We start from the raw sequence: 27,907 nt of genomic DNA on the forward strand, positions 1-27,907 counted from the left end.
AATGTAGGTATTGCACCGTACTCAAAGAAACTACCCCATAACATTTATCTTTTAAATATTAATTTCTTTACTTATTTATATAAATGTGTGGCTGAAGAGCCCTTAAATTTTCTGTTAATCAGATATTATGTAGAAGTGTTCTATTATAAAACTCAGCCCTATTTCTTCAAGTACAGATAATGTGAGAGGGGACTGAAAAAATGGAATTTACTTATAAAAAGTTGTGTATTTATTTTTACATGTTTAAACTTCAGTGACCTTCTAAGTACTCTTTATCTGATGCAATACACCTACTGAGACATTTTTTCACTGTTCAGTTTTTGAACTTGTTGATTTCCATGTCTTTTAGTGCTTCTGCTGGTTTGTTTCATTTCTTCCACATCAGCAAAAACATTTCCCTTTGAGGATTTTTTTTTCACCCAGAGAAACAAATAAAGAAAAAAAAGAGTCACTCAGGGTGAGATTGGGTGAATAGGGAGGGTGGGGAATGGGGGGTCATACTGTTTTTGGTTAAAAACTGCTAAACACTCAGCACAGTGTGGGCAGGTGCACTCATAAATCATCTAACACGAAACGGGCAAATGCATTGAAAGAGTCTTCAAAATAAAATCACTGAAGCCAAACACAGCCTCTCACAACAACGCCAGCTGGTTCAGTGATACAGAAGGGTTCCTAGAACACTCACTTAGTGGGGCGAAGCCTGTGCTACAAGGGGCCTGCCCACCAGAAGGTATTTCCAGCTTTTTTGGGGGGGATCCCCCTCATATATAATGTGAACATCATCTATTTAGGCCATCATACTTATCTCAGGAGTAAGGCTGACAAGAATAAAAACATATACATTTCTATTTCATCTCCAAATAGCAATCACCCCAGTGGAGCCTAGGAGACGCCTTATTAGACAGCACTGTATATGAAAAGGACTTCATGCTTCAATTTATTCTGCAGTGAGACAAAGTTATTTTATAAAGATGATGCAGTTCCTGGATCCAGAAACAAGGAGATACATATAGATCAAGAGAGGCAGCCCAGGCTGTGAGAAGCAAGGACCCGGAGCGGAGCAAGAGGGCCTCACACCACTTCCTAGCTGGGGTCTTGAGCAAGTCATTTAACCCTTCTGTAGCTGCTTCCTAATTTTAAGACTTAATCCTTAGGATTAAAATAAAGTTGAGGGGAGAAAATATTTGTAAAGTGCTTAGAAAAGTATGTGGTACATAGTAAGCATTATGTAATGAAAGGAGGGAGGAAGAGGGGAAGGGAGGGAGAGGGGTCATGCAGACCTTGGCCACACTTTGCCTTCTGCATATTATACTTAGAACATGGTGTCCAGTTTTGCTTATAATTGTTTATAAAGGGCATTACAAATGAGGAATGCATTGAGAGATGGTAGAAATAGCTTTCAGGAGGGGCAGGAGTTGTATCTACTTTCATATCTTAAAGGGATTAAAACAATTAAGCAGGGCCCTGCCAGGTAGTAGCTCATTTGGTTAGAGCTTTGTTTCAAAACTCCAAGGTTGCAGGTTTGATCCCTGATCAGGAAACATACAAGAATCAACCAATGAGTGCATAAATAAGTGGAATGGCAAAAAGAGAGTTTCTCTCTCTCACTCTCTCTCCCCTTTCCTCTCTCTCTCTCTCTCAAATCAATAAATAAAAATAAAATTAAGAGAATGAAGCAGAACACAGCAACCACCTTTAAACACTGGCAGGCTGATGTAAGGAAAGAGATGCTAACTCCCTCTTTGTTGGTCCAGACACATGAGGGCATTAATGACTGGAAGTTATAGGGCAACAGATTTCAGCTTAACATGAAGGCCCGTTTTCTAAAATGCATATCTGTCCAGCCACGGGATGGTTGATACACAAGCTCCCTGCTATTGGACATGTGCAAGAAAAGGTTACCTGACAATCTGTCAGGGATGTTGTATAAAGAATTCCTGCCTTGGTTGGCAGGATCACTAGATAATCTCGAAGGTCCTTTCCAAATCCTGCAGCCTTAAAATATCATTAATATGAAAAGTCACAAGTGCAGAGAAATGGAAGCAGCTTGAAAAGCTTGAAAACTGACTTTCAGGAGAGTAACAATCAGGACTTGAAAAACAACATTTTATTCTGTACCAAAAGCTTGTGATCCTTCACCAACGCATGAAAAATAATGAGCAAAGTAATCCGTCAAGACATATTTGGGGAGGTTGATATGTCAACTAACAGTTATTATTCTTTTCTGAGTTTGTCTCGTTTTTATAAGATGACACAATGTTGGAATTTTCTTTCTTAATATTAAACGTAGTGGCTGAAACAGCAGTGTAAGAATAAGCGTATCTCTCACAAGCCCAAATGTCTAGGCTTGTGCAATTGACAAGATCAAATTGGGTCTAAGCAACACAAATATTAAAATTATATATATATATAAGATTTATATATAATGTTTATATATAAACATATATATATATATATATATATATAACTTTTTGCTTATTATCTATAACTTTGGCTTCCAAATCAAGTCAAAGACTAATATTAAAAAGGTTCATCACAATTCACTTTTCCACTTCAGTTTCTTTATTTGGATCATAAGTCTAACAAGGCTACGCAAGTCATTTTGTCAAAAATAGGTGGCTTTAGATTATTTCCTCAAACACCGAGATCTAACGTTGCTCCAGTAATTCTCTGTAAACTCTCCCCATTACTCAGAGAAGCATATCTGCTCCCAGCGGCACCATTTCTAACTCAAGAAGGGGATGTCCCATCCCACTGCCCGCAGCACGTGGGCGCTTTGCCGCCATCGCATTAGATTCAAGGGACAGAACCTCCAGTTGAAAAACCTCCCACAAAACCTAACTGAAGGGCTGTGATACACTGAAAAACAATATCTAGATTGAAAAATAATTACTTTACGAGAAATATCTTCATTAACATAACAGATTGTGAGGCACTGGACCAGAAGATATCTAGTGTCCCTTCCAGCACAGATTCAACAGGAGAACATATTTGCAAACCTCAGCAATATATCCTGACAGAAGAAGGAAAAAAACAATGTGAACTACACTTGTTCAGATTCTGTGATAAAACTTTTATCTTAAGTTGAGATATTGTATTTTGCCCATAGGTATCTTGGTACCAATGGAGGTATTTGGCCACAAAATAATAATGATACAAAAGGTTTATTTTTAATGTAAATAGGAATTCTGCTTCAACAGTTATTTTATTTTATTTTTGCAGAGGCATGGCAAGAATATCAGATCACCAAGCATTTTCCTGAGCGGAGAAATCAACATCTATGGGGACTGCAGACCCCCCTCCCTTAGAGCAACGTCCTCCCTTACCAGCTGGAGGAAATACTCAGTCCAGATGATCTGTGCAAGCAGAAGGCTTGTGTCTGTGAGGGAGACAGAGACCCGCATGCCAGGAGGACCCTCACCATCCCTGGGCGAAGGGCCACAGGAGTCAGAGAGGAGAGCTGGCATGTTCTTTACTTCCTCAAACAGCACATCCATCTGAGAAAACTGTGTTTCCTCTCCTGCCCTGCTGCCACACACCTAGGTCCAGATTCTGTTAAGATTCTCTTTGCTTTGTCCTTTTTAATGAATTGTGACAGAATTAGTTAAGTCAAAATTTTGTTTTCATTACTGATCAAACTCCAGGAGGAAACTGTGTTCAACAACATGATGGGAAAATGTGCAGATACTATATTAACATATGGAAGGTAAGAATATTCAAAAGATAGTTACTCACTTTCAAATCAAGCATGAAAATTTTTAAATACAGGCCCATAAATTCATTTGCATTAATACTAACATTTCAGTATGCCAGAATTCTTAAGGCTTTTTAAAATACCAGATATTCTTTTTATCCCAGAATCCATACCAAGATTCTTAGTGCATCTTACTTTTCTTTACTCAAGAAATGTGGGCAAAGGTGGCAAAAGAAACAAACACATTTACTATAAAACTATAGAAAGCAGACAGTGAAACAACATGACTTCCTTTTACCTTATCACAAATAGAAGTGGAATACAGTTTCCATTTTCCATTATGGTGTGGAACCATAACCTTGGTAAAATAAAGTTTTAATTTGTAAAAGAAATTCATGTGTTGCCATTTTGGGACATTATAACCAACTACATGAATGTCAAAACATGCTATTTTCTAAAAATAGATTCATTCAACCCCCAAATACAGCCCCGTGATTTAGAAATCATTTCCAATCATGTACAGTATCTACTTGTATAACCTATTCAGGAACTACAAAATTCATTAACGACTTTAAAGTTATTAAAATGAGCAATCAAAAATTGTATTTATATAGTCAAACCACAGAGGACAAGAGAAAAAATGCAACCCAAGCGTGTTGGAGTTGGGACTTTCCAGGGGCTGCCAACTCATGGCAGGTCTTGACAGCTGCCTTGGTAGCCTTCTGACTTTATGACCAGATAATATTTAATCATGCACACCTGGCATATGTGCAGTGCGATTTTCATCTCAGAGGAAAAATTATTTTCTGTAGTGACTAGAGGTGGTAGGTGTTTTCAAGAAATGTAACTCTTTCAGGAGAAGCTGCTGTAAAGTCAGCCCCATCTTGTGAAGAGAAAGGCATTTCCCCCTCGGTTCCTGGCAAAACCAGGGCCTCTTGGCAGCTCTAATAGGCCTTTTTCTCACTTTTGTTCTAGTTTCTCCAAGAGGAAAAATCTTTATCACAAAAATCAAATAAAACTCTCTGTTATACAAATTCCATCTTTGAATTTATGCTATGAAATTAAATTATGCAACAGAAACTGAACAAAAGACTGCATCTATTACATTTCTATTTCTAGAACAAAAGATCAGTCAAGGTGATTTGCAAACTTGGAAGCATATAAAAATAAGCTGTTATTTTCTCAAATTGTTGAGAAGACAGGCATCATTTGAAAACACATAAATTAAGATGTAAGAGACTAGATTTTTGTTAGCATTTTGTAAAAACCACAAATCAGTGCTATCTAAGTTGATGTGATGAGTGCTAAGAGCTAGTTTAGGCAGGGTCTTGAGCTTAAGGGAGGATGCTTTATATCATTTTATTTTTAGCATTTAAATCCTGCCTTGGTTAAAAAAAGAATTTAAGGCAGTTTAAATGGATACAAAATATTCAGTAAGATATCAAAAGTGAAAAGTGAGAAATAGTAAATCCAAGGGTTATGTTATAAAACAGAACTAGAAGTGAGGCTATTATATTTAAAAACCAAAGCCCATTAAAGAATGCTTTACATTTGAAGCAGATGGATCAGAGTACTGTCCCAAAGCTTTTTAATAGTCTCTGCAAAAGGGAAACTGCACAGTTAAAACACACATGCACACAGACACAATCATGCCCAGCTCCCCGCTAGCCCTGCCCCGACTTACGCACACATGCACCGGAGCTGTTCTGAAGAATTATAAGCAAGTCTAAAGTGCATGCTGCAGAAACAAATGCAAAGAATCTTCACAAAGAGGGACCTTGACAAGGTGAAGAAAATTGTCTGACAACATGGATGAACCTTGAAAATATTATGCTGAGTGAAAGAAGTCATTCATAAAAGACCACACAGTGTGCATGCTTCTGATCATACAGAATGTCCAGACTAAGCAGAAGTAAGGGGCTGTCTCTGGTGGAGAGATGGAGGTTGAAGAGACACTGTGAATGGATATGGGATTTCTTTTTGGGTTCTTTTCAAACGGGTTCTAGCATGTGATTGTGAATATACTAAAAACTATTGAATTGTATACTTTAAATGGATGAATTGCATGGTACGGTAAGAGTAAGTAAATTATATCTCAATAAAACTGTTACAATCACCATCATCTGGAAGGCTCATGAAAGCACTGATCACTGGCCCCACTCCTAGAGTTTCTGATCCAGGAGGTCTGGGTTGAGGCCTGAGAACCGACATTTCTAGAAAGTTCGTAGGTGATGGTGATGTTGCTGGCCTGAGGAACACTCTGTGAGAACCAGTGCACAGACAATGCAAATAATTGAACAGGCTCGTTCTTTTACTTTCTTCAATACAGTTTGAGGATATCACAACAATGTGCAGTTTAGTAAAAACAATTTACGAGAAGCCATTATGATGACGAAGGTGGCAGCAATAATCGTAAGAATGCTCAGGGCAGACAGAGACGGGGAGAGCACGCACAGCAAGGTTAACATGTCTTAAGCAGAGCCCCTACTATCTCCTGCGCACAGAGACTTTAAATAAGTGGTCTCATTTAACAACACCTACAGGATAGAAAGATGCTGTGATCCATAGTTTACAGGTTAGGAAACAGAGGCCTGGAGATTGATTAACTTGTCCAAAGGGGCACAGATAATAGGGTTAGAACATGGATTTTTAACCCCAGGTTTTCCTGATGTTAAAAACCTGTGTTTGTGGCAGAAGTGGCATCTATTTTTTTTAACCAGCTTCATTTACATTTATATTTGATTTCAGTCAATTGAATAAAAAACATATTCCATACACTTATATGTTTAGATCCTCAGTTAATAATTTCAAGAATTGAAAGCAATGATTTATTCAGAACGGTGTGTGTAAAGTTGGTGGCTACTCTGGATGACATGCTTGATACAGGGTCCGAAGTTACCAATACTTAGAAAACGAATATTATATACCAAAAAGGGAGAAGAAATTGACCTCAAAATCACTATTTTTGGCTATAAAATAATATGACACTCATAAATGTATGAAAAAGTGTACTTAAATTAGCACATGCATTTTGCTCAAAACGTTGAAAGTTTTTGCAGGTTATTTTAATTCTCCCAGTAGGATCAGTTCTCTGTGAAGGGCTCATCTGCAGATCCCTCGTTAAGAGTTACGTGCTCCCAATACGATTTCTAAAGAAGAGTATTCTTTGCAGTATCTTTTACCTTCTTGTCAGCTGAAGTAAAAACATCCTAAATGGGGTTGGATTTCATGTAATTATTAGCAACCCCAATATGACAGTGACTCCACTTGAACTTATTACTGTTATTTGTCACAGATATGAGCTGAAGCAACGCAGCAAACACACCACAAATTCTCAAGGGAAGAGATAACACTTAGTGATAATGGAAAAACTGTTCTCGCGTGTGCTGTTCTACACAAACACATCCCTTTCAAATAGTCAAGAAATAACTGAAAGCTTCAATTACCTATGTCTGCAAGGACATCTCTAAAATCAGAGAAGGAAAACTCTGACTCCAAAAAACCTCCGCTGCCTTGCGGCATACCTCTTCAGGGGAAAGGCTAAGGGAGTAAACCCCGACAGAAAATCCGGAGCCGGAGTCCCTAAGGCGGTTTGACATTGTAGTCAACACCGGCAACTCCTGCGGCGCACCTGAAGCCAAGCTGTATTGACTCCGTCTTTCCCTTGGACCCTTCAGCTGCGAAGAGAGGGGGGGTCTGCTGCATGGGCAACAGCAGACCCTCCATATCACCCTGCCCAGGCTCTGTAGCTTCAGTTTCACTTGAGAGGACACTCCAGCGTCATCGCAAGATGTCGACTCAACACGGGAGGAGACAGATACCGGTTATAAGCTCATCCGATTGGCGAAGGAAACGAGCGCCAGGGGTCTCCTCTGACGGTGGGAGAGGTCATCGCACCTCACTGGACAGCTACCGTCTCGCCATGGCTCGCCTGCCCCACTGGGTGCGTGGGGATCAGAGAGGCGCCTCTCGAAAAGTGGGCCACAAAACACCCGCACCAGTTAATTCCAAGCAAACAACAAGAAAGAAGCCTCCGGCTCTTCGCCTCGCTAGCTGGAACATCAGGACCATGTGCCCCGGACTTACTGCAGACCTTCCGTGGATCAAGGGTGCCAGGAAAACCGCTGTCATCGATAGGGAACTGGCACGACTAAACATCGACATTGCGGCTCTACAGGAGACCCGGTTGGCCGACAACGGAACTATCAGAGAAACCAACTACACCTTCTACTGGCAAGGGAAGTCTCCGGACCAACCAAGACAGCACGGTGTTGGGTTCGCTGTGAAGAACACGCTTGTTAACTCCATAGAGCCACCCACAGGAGGCACAGAGAGATTACTTACCCTCCGATTGTCAACAACTTTCGGCCCAGTCAGCATTCTTAGCGCGTATGCCCCAACCCTCTGCGCCACCACCGAAGAGAAAGAACAGTTCTACCATGCACTGGACGAAGCGTTATCCAAGATCCCCAGAAGTAATGCTCTCTATCTCCTTGGAGACTTCAACGCAAGAGTAGGAGCCGACCACATGGCCTGGCCCACCTGCCTTGGAAACTTTGGGAGAGGAAAGATCAATGAGAATGGTCAGCGACTGCTTGAGCTTTTGTGTCACCACGGCCTGTGCGTGACAAACACATTCTTCAAGTGCAAAGAGATCCACCAGGTGTCATGGAGGCACCCCCGCTCCCGCCATTGGCACCAGCTTGACCTCGTCATCACCAGAAGAACGGATATTGGCAGCACCCTCCTCACCCGCAGCTACCACAGTGCAGACTGCGACACGGACCATGCCCTCGTGGTAAGCAAGGTGCGCATAATGCCGAAGAGGTTGCACCACTCCAAGATGAAGGGTCGCCCACGCATCAACACCAGTTGTGCCAGCAACCCAGTTAAGACCCAGCAATTCATCAACAAGATGGAAGATGCACTCGGCGAGGGAGTGGCGGCAGATGACATTATCGAATCCAATTGGCCACGTCTCCGCGACGCCATATACAACTCCGCCATTATTGCTTACGGGAAGAAAGAGCGGAAGAACGCTGACTGGTACGAGGCTCACTGGGAAGAAATGGAACCCGTGATCGAGGCTAAGAGGAAGGCCCTACTGGCTTACAAGGCCACGCCCACTCCCAGTACACTTCAAGCTCTACGGGCTGCCAGGAACAAAGTCCAGAAGACCGCCCGCCACTGTGCCAACACCTATTGGCTAAACCTGTGCAGAAGCATTCAGGAAGCCGCCGATATAGGCAACGCACGAGGAATGTATGAGGGTATCAAGAAGGCAACAGGCCCAATCCCCTCCAAGATCGCCCCCCTTAAGTCCAAGACAGGTGAGGTCATCACTGACCAGGAACAGCAAATGCGGCGGTGGACCGAGCACTACCTCGAGCTGTACGCAACGAAGAACACCGTAACAGACACTGCTCTTAAAGCCATCCCAGACCTACCAGTCATGGAGGAGCTAGACACCCCACCTACTGCGGCAGAGCTCGGCAAAGCCATCGACCGCCTTGCTTGCGGGAAAGCACCAGGAAGCGACGGAATCCCTCCAGAAATCCTAAAGAGCGGGAAACCAGTCCTGCTACAGCCGCTCCACCATCTACTCTGTCTCTGCTGGAAGGAGGGTTACATCCCCCAGGATATGAGAGACGCCAACATTATCACCATGTACAAGAACAAAGGAGACCGCAGCGACTGCAACAACTACCGGGGCATCTCTCTCCTCAGCGTCGTCGGCAAAGTATTCGCCCGGGTCGCTCTTGCCCGCCTGCAGACCCTTGCTTCCCGCGTCTACCCAGAGTCCCAGTGTGGCTTCAGAGCTGGCCGCTCAACAGTGGACATGATCTTCTCCCTACGCCAGCTGCAGGAGAAGTGTCACGAGCAGCATAAACCACTCTACCTCGCCTTTATTGACCTCACGAAGGCGTTTGATCTGGTCAGTCGAAGCGGACTCTTCAGCTTGCTACGGAAGATTGGCTGTCCACCACATCTGCTTGCTGTGGTCATGTCCTTTCACGACAACATGCACAGCACGGTGTCCTACAACGGCGCAACCTCTGAGGCCTTCCCAGTCAGCAGCGGAGTAAAGCAGGGCTGCGTCCTCGCGCCTACGCTGTTCGGAATCTTCTTCTCCATGCTCCTCCAATACGCCTTTAAGGACTGCAGCGAGGGTGTCTTCATTCACACCAGATCCGATGGCAAGCTCTACAACCTGGCCCGTCTACGAGCCAAGACCAAAGTCAAAGAGGTGCTCATCCGTGAGATGCTCTTCGCCGACGACGCAGCTTTGACATCACACTCCGAAGAGGGACTCCAGCAGCTAGTCACTTGCCTTTCCCACGCATGCAAGGAGTTCGGACTAGCCATCAGCCTGACGAAGACGAATGTTATGGCTCAAGGCACGGGGACTCCCCCATGCATCACCATCGACGGATACACCCTGGAGGTTGTCAACGACTTCACTTACCTCGGGTCCACCATCTCAAGCTCTCTGTCAGTTGACTTGGAGGTCAACCGGAGAATCGCCAGGGCAGCCACAGTTATGGCCAGACTGAACCGGCGAGCGTGGAACAATTCCAGCCTCACTGAGAAAACCAGACTGCGCATCTACCAAGCCTGCGTACTCAGCACTCTCCTCTATGGCAGCGAGACGTGGACCACCTACGCAAGGCACGAAAGGAAACTCAACAGCTTCCACATGAGGTGCCTGCGACGCGTCCTGCATGTCGCCTGGCAGGATAAGGTCCCCAACACCGAGGTGCTGAAGCGAGCCAATATGAGCAGTTTGCATGCAGTTCTTAGCGAGAGACGCCTCAGGTGGCTCGGCCATGTCAAAAGAATGGATGCAGGCCGTATCCCCAAAGACCTCCTCTACGGCGAGCTAGCAGAAGGCAAGAGGATGACAGGGCGCCCAAAACTGCGGTTCAAAGACATCTGCAAAAAGGACATGACACAATGCTCCATCAATCTCAACACATGGGAAGTTCAAGCAGACGACCGCCTAGCCTGGAGGCTCGCGGTCAGGCAAGGTACGTCAGGGGCAGAGGCTGCGCGCAACGAGGAGGCGGTCCAGAAAAGATCGAGGCGGAAGCAGCGTCAACAGCAGCAACAACGGCCATCTGCCTTCACCTGTACCAAGTGCGGCAGGGATTGTCACTCCCGAATCGGACTGCACAGCCATTCTCGGCGGTGCAGATAGACTCTCAGGAAGCTACGCCATCGTCTCTCGAGACGGACGGCTGCCGACGACGACGACGACGACGACGACGACGACGACGAATGCTTATTATTCACTTTAATATTTGAAATAGGGGATAATATGAAAAAATAGCAGCTCTTCTCTTTCTAGTACAATCCAAGAAAAGCAAAGAAAAATAAGACAAAGTAGAAACAAGACTAGGAAAGAAGGAAAAGATTTTTCTATCTTAATATAAATAAACTACAGAATTAAAAAGCGATGCCAACAAAGGAGTAAGTTGTGAGAAATAAAAAAAATAAAACCTTTACTGATATCAACTGATGAAGGGCCACTTATGTATAAAGCAGAATATTTCAAAATTATGCTTCCTGACAAAAATTTCAGGTGCAGCAGGTTGAGAACATGACATTCAACAAGATGATAAAACTCAATAAGGATGATGGACTTTTCAGGTATCTCTCTGTGAATTAAATATTTACTAAAATAGAATAATTAAAGCCCTGTATCTTAAGGGTGGTAAATAGGTTGGAGCCTGAAATGTGCCTTGATTAATTTTACTAATGACATATCAGCTATCTTAATTTTAAGCAGCCCTTATAGGATGACAGATTGCAGAGTAATATAGCAACTAAGTAATGGTGTTACAATGTTACATGATATAAACACGTAACGCCAGACTTCCTGTAAAGGAACTAATGGTGCACTGGCGTGTTCATTTCAATTTACTTTTTGGTGGCAATTAAATTTGCCAACGCAATGATTTTTTGATAAAACATGACATTTTCTAATCCAGTCAAATTTTGTATTTTAATTTCAATCTTAATCATTTATTAATGAAATAGAAGGTGGAAATCCCTACCAAAAATGCTTTCTGCAAATGCACTGGGACAAGATGGCATTCAATGGAGATTCCATAACTGAAAACTGAGTGTTGATACTGCATTCTCCCCTTTAAAACGAAAAATCTGCTGGTTTTACAGCCACCACTTTGCAGCTTTCTGCTGCAGATGATCAAGGGAGAATTCAACCATACACATATACATCAAAACTCAAGAAAAGAGTATATAAACTGGCTTATAGTCGTGCAACACAGCCATTAAAATCAATTACTGAAGGGTGTCTGGTTTAAGTGAGGCAGACTTGAGTCGAGGGGTATTCCATCCTGGCTCCATCTCAGAAGCTCATCTGCAGTAGGTCTCCTGCTATTGACTTTGAGTCCCCAGGGTTTCAAATGGGCAATGAGGGTTGAGAATCATTGTTTTGGTCTTGCAATAAAGGCAGCTACTAAGAGTTCCTTACAGAGTCAAATGCCGTCAGACCCCTTGCTAACTTTCTAATCTGAAGACAGTCTTCTTCCATTTCAGCCAGATTGTAACCAGAGGCTCACGTCTGGAACGTGTAGTGGCCAAGTAAATACTGGATACGTAGGAAAACAGAGAACGGATTTTATCAATATTCTACAAAAGGTGGATACAGCCTAGGACTTAACAGCAGGCTGTTTTTAAGCCTCTTTGTTTTGATTTTGTATCATAACTTCGCTAAAGCTCTCCTTTTCATCTTATGAAACTTTTGAGTGATAATTTGATACACTTAATTCTAAATGCCTATGTATGTACAAAACTTCTGAATATATGGAACCTGAACTTCATTCACTCATTTGTTCACTCATTCATAGAATAGTTATTGAGAACCTACTATCACTAGGCATTGTTCTAGGTACTGGTGTCATTTCAGTGAACAAAGAGAAACAGAAATATCTATTCACATGCAGCTTATTCTGGTGTGTGGGTTTATGAATAAGCAGATAGATAAAGCTTTATTTCTTTCTTTTTATCAACAACGTCTTGCTCATCCATATATAATAATTTGAAACTCTTACAGAGATAAACACAATAAAAAGGGAAAATTTAATATAGATAAGGGAAAAATAAAAGTAGGAAGGCAGTGATATTATAACTTTGGTGAACTTTAAAAGAATCCAGAGTAAATAACCTGAAGGATGGTTAGAATAATTCAAAGGTAAGATAAATTGCAAGTGATGTTAAATAAAATTTTAAAACCTTCAATACATTCGAAAACATAAGAATTAAACTCCTTTAAAACAGCGATTCCGATGTGCATTTACAAGGCACTGGGGCGGGGAGGGGCTCCAGATGGTAGAGAGGTTCTGCAAATCCTCTCCCTTCCCCAAAACTATAACCCTGGAAAATATGGTCAAAAATACCCATTACCTCCATCTTAAATAAGTAACAATTCCACCTTCCAGACAGATTGCGTTGGTTGGATCACTTTAGTCCTCTGGTGTCCCTGGTCTATAACATCATATGCCCCTGCTCCCCCCCCCCCACCAGCCCCTTTGTGCATCCACAGTGGCACTTTTATCCCTTTTATGCACATCAGAAGATTTCATACTCTGATTCTGAATCCCCCACCATCACTCCTGATAGATTATTTTTGAAAGAAGATTTTTATATCAACCCAACGTGTTTTATATGGCTCAGATGTTCATGTCAGTCCTCTAAGACATCCTTGTACATCTATCAAAAACTTATGATAGAACGCCACTGAACGATGGAGATGGCGAGACATGCAATGGGGTAAAAGAGGGACATAAACCCCTTGTTAGAGGGAATATCATACAGGCCCAGGAAGCAGCAAAGTCCCCACTGAAAGACTAGCACAGTTAAAAGAAAAGTGGCAGCTGATGATACGGCAGAAAAGAAGCAGCCCTCGCTAGAGCGGCGCATGAGGTTCCTTTCTGGGAGCAAGGAGCCTGCCCCACGCCTCCTGGTGTGCTCTGGATCAGTCTTTGGAGCAAAGACAATTTCGTTTAACTTTTTAATTAACGTGCGTCCTTGCTGACAGACATTGTGAATGGGGCACTTTTCCCTTCCCATTACGGCTTTGACTTTAGATTTAATTACTGGGGAAATGAATCAAGAAACATGACTTCAGGCGCTGCATTTTAAATGTCAGCAGAGAACCAATGTTAATTCTCTATGTTAAAGAATCAGTGTCTCCCCATCTTTATGACGAACAATGTGAAAATAATTTTAGGAAGGAGGTTACCTACCTGGACGCCCTGCAACCCATGAAAGATCACCTGTGAGTTGCAATTTGGAAAGGTGTTCTTTGGATCATGCCTTAGTTTTATTCTGAGCATACTCATAACCACTTATAGATAAAGAAACTGTGCTCTTCAAGTATTATATACGAAAAGACCAGCATCTGTGAAGTTAGGTCTAAATGAGTTAACAAAATAGAATCTCCAGGCATATTATGAAAATTAGCCACAGTCTCTTCTGCTGCCTAAAATGAGTATTTAAAGGCACATTATTGTTCCTGTCATGAGCTATAAGCCATGGAAATGCATTGAAGTTACTAGATGGTTAGTCCTCCAGTAAAATGTGGATTTCAGAAATAAACAAACAAAAAAACAACAGTGACCTTAAAATGACTTTCAAAGAAAAGCCATCCAGGCAAGCGGAATACCTTCGCATGCAGTCCAGGGCCCGGATGAAGAAGTCCTTGTGCAGCTGGTGCTCATCTCGCAGGATGGAGCACTGCTCCAGCGTCACTGACATCGATGTCCTGTCTTTGGCACTTTTACAGCAGGTGAAACGAATGCCATTTAGTTTGCGACAAATCTGTAACACAGAGGCATGAACGATTTATTGTCCGCCGTTTGATTACTCTAAAGGATGGGACTCCCAAACTCTTCTTGTCTAAACACACCAAATGCAGGTTAACGCGTGATTGTCAACTGGTTCAGTCTGCCCTGTTGAATGTAGCAGAAGCACCTTTTCATTTCAAATGCTAGTGGAGTAGATTTTACAGAGTTCTTCGCAAGGTCTGTGGCTGTTGAAGCCGCACGGAGGGGAAATATTAAGCAGAGGCAGGAGTGGTCAAGGACAGGGGGCCCGAGCTGCAGTGGCTAACGGGAAGGATCACAGCTGAGGAACAACATCTTCATTGTGAAGAGAAAAACCATCTATGTGTTCTGGATAAGATACTTTATTTGAACCCTAAGTAATGAATACAACTTTTGCCAGCCTTGGTTCCACAGGGTACCAGTGCAGCAGATGAGGGAACCACTAACCACTCGTCTGTACGACTAATAAGAATAAGGAGCAGCTCCCCACCTATGGGCACTGCTAACTGCACATCTACTGTGTACCAGGCACCATGCTAACAAATTTCACACATCTTTGAATTCAACTAGCTACACATGAACCCCGGAGGTAGGTATGATTATTCTCAATTTACAGGGGCGGACACTGAGGTTTGGATAGGTTAAGTAACTTGTGTACAACAGAGTAGAGACAGGAAGCGGATGTGAGTCTACTTAATTCAAAGAAACAGGTCTTTAACTTCCAGCCTATTCTGTTTTTCTCTGTAATTCTTTCTTTCTGTTATTCTTATATAAATCAGGAGAAACAATAATCTCTCTTCTCATCACCTTATGGTTAACAAGTGAATCATTCCATCAACAATGCTAGGCAACATGCACTTACAATGAATCTAATGGAATATAATATAAGCTTGCTTTAATATCTGCCACCGAGCAGGCCTTAATAGTTGCCTGCTTTGAAGAGAGATATAATAATAAAGTTTATTAAGGGCTTAAACTGTATTTTAATAGTGATTCTTATACTTAACCTAGGATTTACCACTCCTTATTCGACCTTTGGTACTTTCTCACCATTTCCAATAGAAGTGACTAAAGAAATGTAAGAGCATGATTTCAATGTATAATCTTTTTCCATCTAGAGAACTCTAATCCTTTCAAATAAACTGCATTTAAAAATTTTTTAATATAAAAGAACAAAGATTGGACTATACCGTAATAATAAAATAGAAACCTCAATGCCCACTTATGAGATGGATTTCTTTTTTAAAGAATGGATATTTAAAAAATATATTGTCATGATTATATGCAGGGACAATTCCATCAACGTAGACAGGTTGGGTCTTGGGCTCTGCATTTCTACAGCTTTTTTGAAGTATATGAACTTAATTTCACACATCTGATGGGCATTTAGTCTCTATAGTCTCATTTTTATTTTTAAGAATTCAGTTAAAATAAAATCAAATAGCTTTATATTTTTCAATTAGAATGTAAAGATTTATCAAAAGGAGTATTTTCATTAATAGACTTAAAGACGAGGAGGGGGAAGGAAATAGAAGCAGAAGTAAAGCTTTTTGGAAAATGTCAAAAGGGATGTCTCTATTTCTTCATTTTAAGCATAATATCATGGTCCTTGGTTTACAGGATATTGAAACTGAGATATCAGACTACAGATATCCTATTAATAATAAAGTCAGTGTCCCCACAGAGTGCCAATTTTCCACACTATGGGTGCTGTGTATTCATAAAGGCAGGTATTTTCATGCAACAGGAAGTGGAGAGTAAATCATATTTGGTCAGTATATATACATTTAAGAAAAATATTTCAGAAACGAATGGAAGTTATGGGAAAACATTTTTATATTTTCAAATAGGAAAGTACATATACTAAGACAAAATATATGTTGTGTTTGCATGTGAGCATCCTTCATTTTCCCATTTACACAACTGCATTATATATATATATATATATATAATGGCATGTATCTGTCCCCAAGTTGTCAGAGAACCTTGTAAATGGTTAAACTTCCTTCATGCTAACATGTTATTAGTGAAATAGCAAACGTAACTTACAACCTGTCTTTGTGAATTTTTTGTGAGAATTAACCACCATAGTAGCGTTTGAAAACATAAACAGCAGCCACATTGGGGAAAGAACTATTAAAAACCCCCTTCACATGATTCAGTATAGTGCTAAATGGGACCAGAGTAAATGAGCTGCCTGAAGGTCTTGCTTCGTACTGTTATCTTTGATGCTCTTCCCTGGGGCTCCAAGAGGGCATGAAGGAAAACTAAAGCAGCTTTCCTCTGTCTTGCTCTTGGTAAATTATTTTACATCTAGACTCATGGTAATTTATCCATTCCTTTCCCACAGAACAGAAGAAATAATACTGGATTATAATAGAAGCCCTGGCAGTAGGGGGAAGAGCTCTGTTTTAGACACTAGATACTAGTATCTGTTTTAGATACTAGAAGATGGGTTAATGTGTCTCCAAATTACATAAGTAATGCTGAGAAGAAAGCTACAAACATGGAATCCATCATGGAGATGTCCAAGGTGTGCCTTCCCTAATGAAAAGATCCATTCCTGAGGGTCTGAATGTTTAGCAAAATCCTATGACCTATGTCTGAATGGTTACCAGATTAAGGGCTTACAAAACACAGGCAAGATTCTTTTGCTCACTCTTGTAGAAATCTGGGGTGGAAAGGCAGGAAGATCTTCTATCCTGAGGGTGCCATTAAATGAGAAAGAACCATAACATATATAGCTCATTACCCCAAGAGCAACCCATCAGGAATATAGTCTATGCCAATATCTAAATTAACAAACACATTTACAAGCTCATTAACTGAACAATATGTCCAGGAGTCTTACTGTGGCTGGGGGTCAGAGGTCTGATAACCACATTGTGTTAAAATCATAAGGCTCTGGAGCATGATATGGGCAATTGACATTGAAACATGTGACATCAAGAAAATTAAAGACACTTCCTTTTAGCCTCAAAGCGTCAAACACATCCAGGATTTAAGAGAAAAGCCAATGAGTAGGACAGGAGTCTTTCTCACTGAGTTCCTCTCCTTCCAATTTGTGTCCTAGTCTATTGAAAGCACCACCAATGACACTGAAAATGCTCAGTCTCCCAGGTAATGGAGGATGACACCTGGTAACTCAAGTGTAAAGGTGGGCCCCTACCCAGCAGACACCCAGCAAGGCTCGCTGGACCTCATGAGGACAGCAAGTAAGTTCTGACAGGACAGGGCTTCCTTACCGTGGCAGCCAGCCACACGATTTCTACATTCTTCCTTTTTTTGGCTTGGATATTTTGATGGAGATTTTCTAGTAATCCTTTTAAATCATTTTGTTCTTGAAAATGTGAAATATCTGAAAAGGAGGAGAAAAAACAGTGTCAGTATTAAGTGCTCATGAAGTTTTCTTCAATATATTTGCAAATGCTTTTTTGAGCAGACTAGGTGAGGATAATCATACTTATTAATCCTCTAGGCTTATCCTTTACTTAGAAAAAGGACTCATTTTCCCCACTCCCTGTTCTGTGTGACTGCGGTGATATCAACTGGCCATATAACGCTATTATACTAGCAAGGAAAACATTCCTAATGCTGATGACTGCTTCAATCCACGTATGGCATAGATGAGACAGGAGATATAACCTTCCATTTTTTCACTACGGAATAGCCAGTCTGAATCAAGAGAATATATGAGGTAGATATAAAAGTTCTGCAAGGCACTGATTGAGGGCAACCTTCTGCCCAAGATGCTTAGGTGATTTTTTTCACAAGGTTCATAGTGAGAGGCAGAGTCAAATCAAGCACCTAGTCTCCCTACTCCACTAATTTCCTCCAGATCTATGTGGGTGTCTTCCCAGTGAGCTGTGGGTACTAAAGGTGATTCCAGTGTGAACACAATGGACCAGTTTCTGCAGAATTCTGAGACTCCAGAATAAAGCATAACAATTTTTTCAAAATATTTTAGTTTCATTGTTGACATAGAGATTTTTTAATCAGCCATTTCCAACCAACTCTAAAGCTCCTAAATAGAAATCAAGTGGCATTCTTCGCCCTTAAAGACAGTGCTCCAGCATAGAGCTTACTAATCTGCCCCCCTCTCCCCATGGCATGCCTTTTAGAAGGAAATTATTTTGATGTGCTTATAGTTTTCAGCCACTATTCCTATTTCTGCAATGATAAAACCTGGCTTATTCAGAGCACATCCCTATCGATACAGTACTTTGCTTGCTGCCACTTTTTTTTTCAACCTGACAAAAATCTTGCAGGCCACAGAGATTCCTGAAAGAAGTATTATAAGCAATGACTAGTTTGTGAATTAACAGGTGAGATTTCAAGATAGAATGATAGGTCCTGATGTACCTGCTGAAAATTATGGTATACTTGGAACATGGATTGGTTTGAGACTGAAAGTCAGTCTCTTCAAATGTGAATATAGTCAATAAATCTTGTCTTTGCTACTCAGTCTCGGATTCCTCTAACAACAAATTTAGACAGAGCAATGACTTTCTCTGCCCATCTCCATAGGAGTATTCTTTATTCAAATGCGGTTGAAGAATGTAATCAAAAGGTGAAAGATACAAGAATGTTCATTGCTTTTTTTGTTGAGTATTAAACAAAAAATTAAATTTCATAAAGAGAAAAGTAAACTGTTACATAGTATTGCAATGCAATATATAATAGGTCAGATTAATAAATGCTCTATGTATCAATATGGATATATACTAAGAACTATGTTGAGCAAAAATTGCAAATTATAAGAGGATTCCTACAGGATAACAGCAATAATGTCAAGTTAAATGTGCAAAACTGTACCCTATCTTCTATGGTTACATACTCTTGGAGTAAAAATGTGTATGAGAATGCCAAACACCAAATTCAGGGTATTGATTTTCTCAAAGGCATGGAGGTAAGAGAGGGCAGCTGAAAGGAGATACCACTTTAACTGGAAATATTTCTTTCTTGCCAACTCTGTGAGGCTGACAGATGAATTCCTGGGTATTTTGTTATTTTATGATTTTTTTCCTGTTTGTTTGCAACTTTCATAATTGTTTTTAAAGAAAGAACTGAACCAAAGTTCCAGGAAAATGATTTCTCTTGTCAAATCTGCTTCTGCTTTGACATGTGGTCTTAGGCCAGTTGCTTAACCCTCTGTCCCTATTTTCTTATCTGCAGAATAAGGACAATAACCCTGTCAAAATTCATTGACTGGTGGTGGAAAATAATTAACAAAATTCTTGGCAGAAGAGACTACATTGTAAAATTTTGTGTCAATCCTGAAAAACAGAGGAAGATGTTAGTAGCTCTTTAGAGAATTCCTGGCCTCAGACAGGATGTTTACTTTCTCAGGCAAAAGCCAGAATTTATCCAAAGTGGAAAAGTTCTCATCCACATGCCCAGGCAGACACAAACCCAGGGTCTGACTCCCACTGCTTCCCAAAGGAACAGAATAGGCAAGTCCAGAGGCACTTTTGAGGACCCACTTTCTCCTTATTTTGTCAAATGGGGTTTTCTTCAACAAGAGTTCTGAATATAACAATGACCTGAGTCAAAGGTAGGGTGCTGACAAATGAACTCTCAGCTGATGAACTGTAACACGAATGGGGCAAAGGCAATAGCTTCATCACCTCGTGGGCAATGACTGTAGGTTGTCAGAATGTTCCAACATGAAATGGAAATTCCAGCTGCCTTCCCAGCACCTGTTCCACCCATTTCCCACCATGTAGCAGGCATAAAATCTACATGGGATCAATGACATTCTCACTCTGAAGTCAATGGGTACAATCCCACCACCCTTGAAATCAGAACCAGTTCAGGGACGTGCATCTACATCTAAGCCAAGCCGAACCTGACTCTGACCTTGGCAATGATTTCAGGGGTAGGGAAGAACCCTGTGACGTTCCAGTGAGTAAAACTCAGGACCCTTGTCAAATGCAAGTGGGAAGAAAAGCTCTTTACCTCTTAGTTGAGCATGGAGTAGTTCATGCCAGCCATCCATGAGTCAAGAAGGGACTACATGTAGGATAGTGTCAACACCAAGAGTGGCAGAGTAATGAAATGGAATGGGGAGAGTCATCTGAATATTGTGGAGCTACTAAACCAACTACGTATTGGACAGGGATATGAAATATTGTAAAGCTAGGTTACAATATTCTGATTTTCCTTCTTAGCTCCCAGGGCCACCAGCTCACCGTTACAGTGCGGATATAGGACTCAACAAATGGAAGCATTCCAACAGACCCGTGTGACAATATCCATCTCCTCTGTTTGTAAAAAGGGCAAGACATGGGCACTATTACCAAGAGAGAATAGAAAGAGCTGACATGATATAATAAGTTGGTACTTGGGTAGAGAAAGAAGCATTTCATTCAATTAAATCACCATCAGTTTGCTCCAAATCACGTAGCACGTAGCAAATGGGACGGTGATGCTAAAACACGAAACAGTTTGAGGTAGTGATTTTAGAAGTGCTTTATTTTATTTGCTAAGCCCAAATTTAAGTGTCTAATGACCTAGGCGGGCATGAAGGGGGCTTTGAAAGGTTTCAGAGATCATGAAACCCAATGGGGAGGTCAGAGCAAGAAGAGAGAGAAGCACTCACACCTGCCCCGCTGGTTTCCCAAGTTGATCCAAGAGGCCAAGCAGGGTGTGAGGGGAGGTGGGTCCTCATGATTTCATGGACCTTTGAGTCAAGGCAGAGGGAACAACTATCTGAGAACTACATCATATCCAAAGGAAATGTGGAGGGAGAAAGCCACAGCACACAGTCCCCAGACAGAGCAGACTTCACAGTCAAAATAGTTCTATGTGACATCAATTTCAGATACTTACTTCTGGATTCAGATGAAGGTTCAGCAAGGATTTACAGGAAAGGCTTTGCTCATTCCTAAGATCTCTTTATTTGGCTTAAATAAACCCTCTTCCCATTAATTACTAATGCAAAAATGGACTTGTTTATATTTATTAAACTTTCAAGTAATTAACAAATCTGAAATCTGTAAGTATGCTGGCTGCCAAAGAATCTCCCTGTAGTACTTAATGTCATTTTGGCATGAAAAATATTTCATGTGAAATAAAATAAATCAGCAGGTGAAATGTTCTCACTATACACATATGCACATACATATGCCATTATAATATTTTGAGGCAAGGTTCACTGTTTTATGAAAAGACCTAAGCACGCAGCCACTTAAGATAGTTCAAACTAAGTGTCAGAATATATATATATATATATATATATATATATATATATATATATATATATCAATAGTTCAGTGAACAGATTGCTAGTGATTCAGTGACAGGAAGACTTTTATTACAGCTTTTAGGTAAAATATTAAAATATTCCTTACTTTATTAAAACCTAGTGTCTTATCATTGTGAATACCTCAACATTTCCACATATTTATACCACTTATAAATGAACTCCGAAGACATTCCTGATTCTCTGAGTTGGTACTGCTCAAATGTTACACGCTTAGTTTTGTGGGGAAAAGAAATAATAAAACTAAACAATGGCCAAAAAATAAAACTCCAAACGTGCAGATAAAAGTTTTATAGGCTTGGACGCCTAATGTGTTTCACATAAATATTGCAGTAAGTATATCTGATAATTGGTTCCTTACTTTCTATAACTTTGTATTCCCTATAGGACTTGTGTTCCGATTTTTCTCCTTGTGTATGTGTGATACATCCGATGTAGCTCATAAATCAGACATCTAAACCTTTAGTAAAGATTTTCGTATGGTTGAGAATGACAAAAATTTCTACTGGACTCAATGGAGATTTTTGAACTTTGGGTGTTTTCCGGGGGCACTGACATTAACGTCCTAATGCGAGCCCCGGGACACGCCCAAGGAAGCAATCACAGCACCAAGGCAGGTGTCGGCCAGGCCACCTCTGCGCTCAGCCTTTCTGGCTCAGATCATCTCAGATTTGCTCTCCCATAGCCGGTGCATGCTTCTTCCCTCCGCTGACCTCTATGTCTGACACTTCGGAAGATTTATAATCAAGCAATGGTTACTGTTGTCTTCTGTAACGCGCATACTTACAATCAGGAGGCATCTTTTCCATAAATATCGTGTAATATTCTTTCAGAAGTTCAAAATTTTCCTGATTAATACTTTCCTGTAAAGAAACATCTCCAAACCTAAAAATAGTAAAAAGTAAACAGGTCTAGGTCATAAAGTAACCCCTGAAAAGAACACGCGTTATGTTTCCTTTTTAAACACATGGCAATAGTTTCCTAAGGAGCTGCTCTCCTCTTCTTAGCAACATGGCGCAAAGGTGATTTCAAACACAGGCCGGTCCCCAGGGCGCCGATTCCATCCATCCCTTTTGACACCAAAATAGGCTTATAATCACCAATAGAAACATGAATGAAATATCAAGTCTAACACACCAGCCCCTGTGCTTCATCGATAATTGATACTCACTTAATGCTCGTCTGCCCACCTCGGCAGGACTGTAGTTCTGAGATACAAAATAAACTACCCACTCTCTTTATATCCCTCCGGTCTTCCTCTTCACCCATGGCCCTGAGGGGGGCTCCGGGGACAAGGACTGGCCTCTGGGCTGGGGACAGTCTCACGCACACTGTCTAGCACTACAGGCACACGCAGACCCTTCCAGTCTCCCAGGGGGCAGTTCCGCCAATACTTCCCCCGTCCACACCACGAAGGCCTAGAGCCCTGCCCTGGTGCTCCTTCCTCTGCATCTCTCTCAAGATAAAAACTTCTACCTGTATCTCGCTGAACCTGTGTCTTCTGTAAGCATTTCCTAGGTTTAAACCTAAAATCCACTTGTCAATAATAGGTTGCTATGGAAATGGTTTCCTATACGTGTGTCTCCAGCCAAATATCTCCATTCAAATTTGTATTTTCCAGATGCCAATTAAAATTTTGAGTATGCCTTGTCCCACCCCACTTCAAATGCAACAAAACCAAAAACTGAAATGGCCTCCTTCTCCTCTTTAGAAATAAACATATTTTGCCACTAACTCCTTTTCAAAATCTAGGCGCCTGTTCAGATTTACAAAATCGGCAGTTACAGAACAGTCACGGGGATGAAAGTACAGCAAAGGAAATATAGTCCATAATATTGTAATCACTATGTATGGGGCCAGGTGGGTACTGGAAATCCTGGAGGGGAACACTTTGTAATGTATAGGATTGTCTAATCACTATGCTGTACCTCTGAAACAATATTATTCAAAAAAATATTCAATGTAAACTGTAATTGAATAAATAAATAAATACATACATAAATAAAAAACCTAAAGTACCAATCTTCTACCCAAAACTTACCTCTCAGCAAGAGTTTGCTGTTCATTGATTCCGATGTTAAAAAGTACAGGATGCACATGAAGTAACTGCCCTTCTTTAATCTGGAGAGGTAGAGACTCGAACATTCTTGCCGGAAGCTTTACCTCCACCACGTAACGGTCACTGAAGAAAGTGGAGGACAAAGAGAAGCGGCATCGCTCACTTCATTTGTTTTTATGTTATTCTAGATTCATTGGAGACAAACAATAAAACAGCTGGAAAAGATAGCACTGGCAGGTTTTTAGCTGTGACCGACTTATTTTATTATTAAGTTATTCAATAATCATTTCATTCACTTCACTATTACATTACCTGGCATAAAGGGTTTACATCTTTGATTTCTCAGCATTACTCTGAGTTCCTTCAGGAAGGAAGAAAGTCTCAGGTCATTTTTGTAGATCAGAGCCATGTGCATAAGGGCCTCGATATTTGTTTCCTTGATTTAGTTATTTTAAAAACCCAACCAGTATCAAGACTAACAAAGTAATTTAAGGATTTTTTTTAATATAGTAAATTGAATAAGGCAAATAATTTATAATATTTTTAACAATCCTTGCCTGATAGTTTTATTGATGAACCTCTCATTCTGTGTTGGCCTGATGAAAATGTAATAGTTTCATTACTTAAGGATAACCTTTGGGAGTTCCTTATTATTTTGCAACATTAGCATATAACAGGTGCATTTTTTTGAAATTGGAAATTTCCATTAAAAACTACTCCTAGTGTTTAGTGTTGAAAACTTAAATTAGGATTCACAAAAATACAGCCCACTAGAATAGTTACTTGTGTATTTTCAAACTTGACAGTGTGAACACCTGAATATAGAAATGTAGAGTTTTGCCCAGAATTTTGGAAAATGCATGTGATTCTAGGACTTTATAGACTTCTGGGATCATAACACATATATTGTGTGACACAGGACAATTAAAGAATCTCTTTGTGAAATCTTTTAATTTCTCCCATGCATTTGGATAACCGATTGTCACAGCAACATTTTTTGATAAGATTCTCTGTTCATTTGTTTTGGCACCTTTGTTGAAATTGACCCAAAAGGTAATAGTTTATTTCTGGACTCTATTCTGTTTCCTTGATCTATATGTATATACTACGCCAGTACTATATGGTCTTGATTATTGTAGTTTTAGAGTAAGTTTGAAATCAGAAAGTATTAAGTCCTCCAACTTTGTTATTCTTTTATAAAATTGTTTTCTGCATTATGGATTTGTTGTATTTTCAGGTAAATTTTAGATTTAGCTTGCCAGTGTCTGCAAAAAAAAAAAAAAAAAAACAACTGAGATTTACACAGTGATTACACTGACTCTATAGATGATTTCGTGGAGAACTGCCATCTAAGCAATATTGGGAATTCTCATTTGTGAACATGGACTGTCTTTCCACTTAATGTTATTAATTTCTCTAAGTGCTGTTTTGTGTGTTCTATGTACAATTCTTAGAGTAATTTGTTGAATTTAGTCTGATGTAATTATTCTTTTTTTGATGTTTTCATGGATGAAATGACCCAAATTACCACCGTTTCTGACCACTTTTCAGAGTGTGCTTTTTTCTCCTTTCCAGTCCAAATCAAGCCAGGTCCTCTTCTCTGGACGGGAAGCTGTGGGTGTTCCTGGGCTCCCGTCCCCTGCTAATGCTGCATAGACGGAGCTGCAGGTGACGGGAGCACCCCGTGACGGGAGCAGCCCTTGGCAGGAAGGCCATAGAACCCCCATTTGTTTTATCCAATGCTCATGTGTTTTCCATGAACAAGTGCTAAATGTGTGTGTGCATTGTTCCCTCAATCCTAAGAGGACTGTCTCAGACAGTTCTGTCCATTGGTAACGTTGCTTTCTGAAGAGCAGAGCTGCTGAGCCATTCCTCTGGCCATTCTAGAAGTCCCACTCTCGTCTCTATAATAACTTTTGAATGTAGACACAGCCTGAAGAATCCCCTCAGAAACAGGATCCTGTACTCTGCCTACATAAAATAGCCTGGTATGTGTCCCTCACAAATTGTGATAGAAGTATCAGTTCCTCACTTCTGATAAGAATCTTTATAGTATTTAGAGGGGTCCTATTTTCCAGGTGTGTGTAATGAACAATTTTATTCCTCTTTCTTCCAGTGAATGGCAAATTAAGCATTAGTTGGCAGATGGGATATTTCGTTTTATGAGAATGTGGTTTTTCTTTATGTATAAAAAGCAGCCACCTTTCATTCAACCATGTAGCTCAAGTCAACCTTCACACAGAGTTTAAAATAATTATTGTACGTTCACTGTAGTCAAGGGAACAATTAGTTTGAACTTGCTTAGTCTCTTCTTCATCTCTCTCTAGCGTGGACAAGGCTCTCTCTTTAGAGCATTCATATTTATTCATTGTGGACTGAGAATGTTTTCAAAAATCAACTCTCCTCAGGAAGCACTGAAGAGTGCTAACAGCAGAATGGTTAAAATTTGGAGGACTGCTGATTGAAATGACTTACCATAGGATATAATTCTTCTGTGGGAGATCTATACTATAGGTCCTCCTTTTCTTAATTATTTCTGATATTCTGCCCATCACGTGCTGACCCTTGAAGCTATTTATTTAAAACCATTCTCGGAAATCTCAGTCTGGGAGTGAATTATCAAAAATAATTAAGAAAAATGGTGGTATATGCCCCTGACATAGAAATACATCTTTTCTAAAATGTTGCTGCTTTTAACAGAATTTAATATGAAGTCATCTCAAGAATTATGATGCTATTAACCAAATGCTTTCAGCAGCAAAAGTAAAAATATCCAGACCTTTACGCTAGAAAGCAATAAAGAGGAAAGTGTTCTCATGCAAGTTTTTATTTTGAACTGCTCATATTTCATGGGGGAGCAATACCATACTCAACGTCACTACCATACAACTTACAGTCATGAGACTTCTCGGAGTTTTTCAAGATCTTCCCCTGCCATGTCTCCTACGTTTATTTCTCACCAAAAGGGAAAAGAAAACAAAACAAAAGTGTCCAAAGCAAACTTTGGTTCTCCTTGGCTCCTTAGTCAAGAGTCAACGCAAGTATCTAACAGAGCTTGGTCTCTGGGACACGAATGTCACTCACCGCCTTCCTGTTATCACCGGCAAGACATCATTGGACTTGGCTTCAATTATTTTAAACGCGACTTTCTTCAAATCTGAAATGCCCACCGCCATGTCCTCCAGCATTCCGATTTCATCACCTGCACAGGGAAAGGAGCCCGGTCACAAGCACACTATCTGAAGGGAAATGTCACTTGGTAGTCCACTGCTGGGATCTGTGCTACCATTTTAGTAAATGAGTTTACGAATGCAGTGGATCCATTCTCAACATTTCTCCTCAGAGACTGAAGGTCGTCATCAGTGAAATAAAAGCCATGCCAACGGACTCGATCAGGTCATGGGCCCTTTGGGGGAAGGAAGGACGTATTCATTTGCTGGGAGGCTGAAAAGATGTTTTGACTTTTATGAAACAAAGTGTTGCGCAGATCTCTTTCCATTCATGACACTGATATTTAATTTCTAGAAATAACAGTGATGGGTGAATTGAAGATCCTACCTAGGGGGCTCAGGCTAGTTTTATATCTAAATACACTGATAAATAAAACCTAAAATGGAGGTAATCAAGTAGAATTCTAGATCAGCGTTGTCCAACAGAAACAGAATGTGAGTCACATATATAATTTTCAAATTTCTGGTAGTCATATTTTTAAAAGACTAAAATAAAATGGTGAAATTAATTTTATTAATATATTTTACTTTAGGTCAATATATCTAAAATGTCATTTCATTTATAAATTAATAAAAAATAATTATTAATATAAATCTCTTTTTTGACTAGTCTTTAAACCTGGTGTACACATCTAGTACAGATTAATTTGGACTAGATCCATTTCAAGTGCCCAATAGCCACTCCAGACTATGAATTGAACAGCGCAGTTCTAGACACTAGAGGGGTGGACTTTAAAAATCTAGTAATTGAAATTATGATGGCAAAGATTCTTTTAGATTAAAAAAGCCAGGTGGCTGCTTAGGTCTCCA

At 40.5% G+C, this 27,907-nt stretch overlaps 1 protein-coding gene across 2 annotated transcripts in view; it reads right to left on the reverse strand.

Annotated features, from left to right (window-relative positions):
* Positions 1–27,907, reverse strand: part of INPP4B (inositol polyphosphate-4-phosphatase type II B) — a 251,431-nt gene that overhangs the window by 23,004 nt on the left and 200,520 nt on the right. For both annotated transcript variants that reach the window (XM_090288092.1, XM_090288091.1), the window contains exons 18-22: positions 26,952–27,069; positions 23,850–23,990; positions 22,596–22,693; positions 17,790–17,902; positions 14,385–14,539 (exon numbers count right to left, since the gene is read on the reverse strand). In XM_090288092.1, the coding sequence (XP_090144218.1) occupies positions 14,385–14,539; positions 17,790–17,902; positions 22,596–22,693; positions 23,850–23,990; positions 26,952–27,069 (625 nt within the window). The remainder of the gene's footprint in view (positions 1–14,384; positions 14,540–17,789; positions 17,903–22,595; positions 22,694–23,849; positions 23,991–26,951; positions 27,070–27,907) is intronic.

The sequence above is a fragment of the Furipterus horrens genome, unplaced genomic scaffold (assembly GCF_987537825.1).
Source record: "Furipterus horrens unplaced genomic scaffold, mFurHor1.1.pri manual_scaffold_10, whole genome shotgun sequence".
Lineage (NCBI taxonomy): Eukaryota > Metazoa > Chordata > Mammalia > Chiroptera > Furipteridae > Furipterus > Furipterus horrens.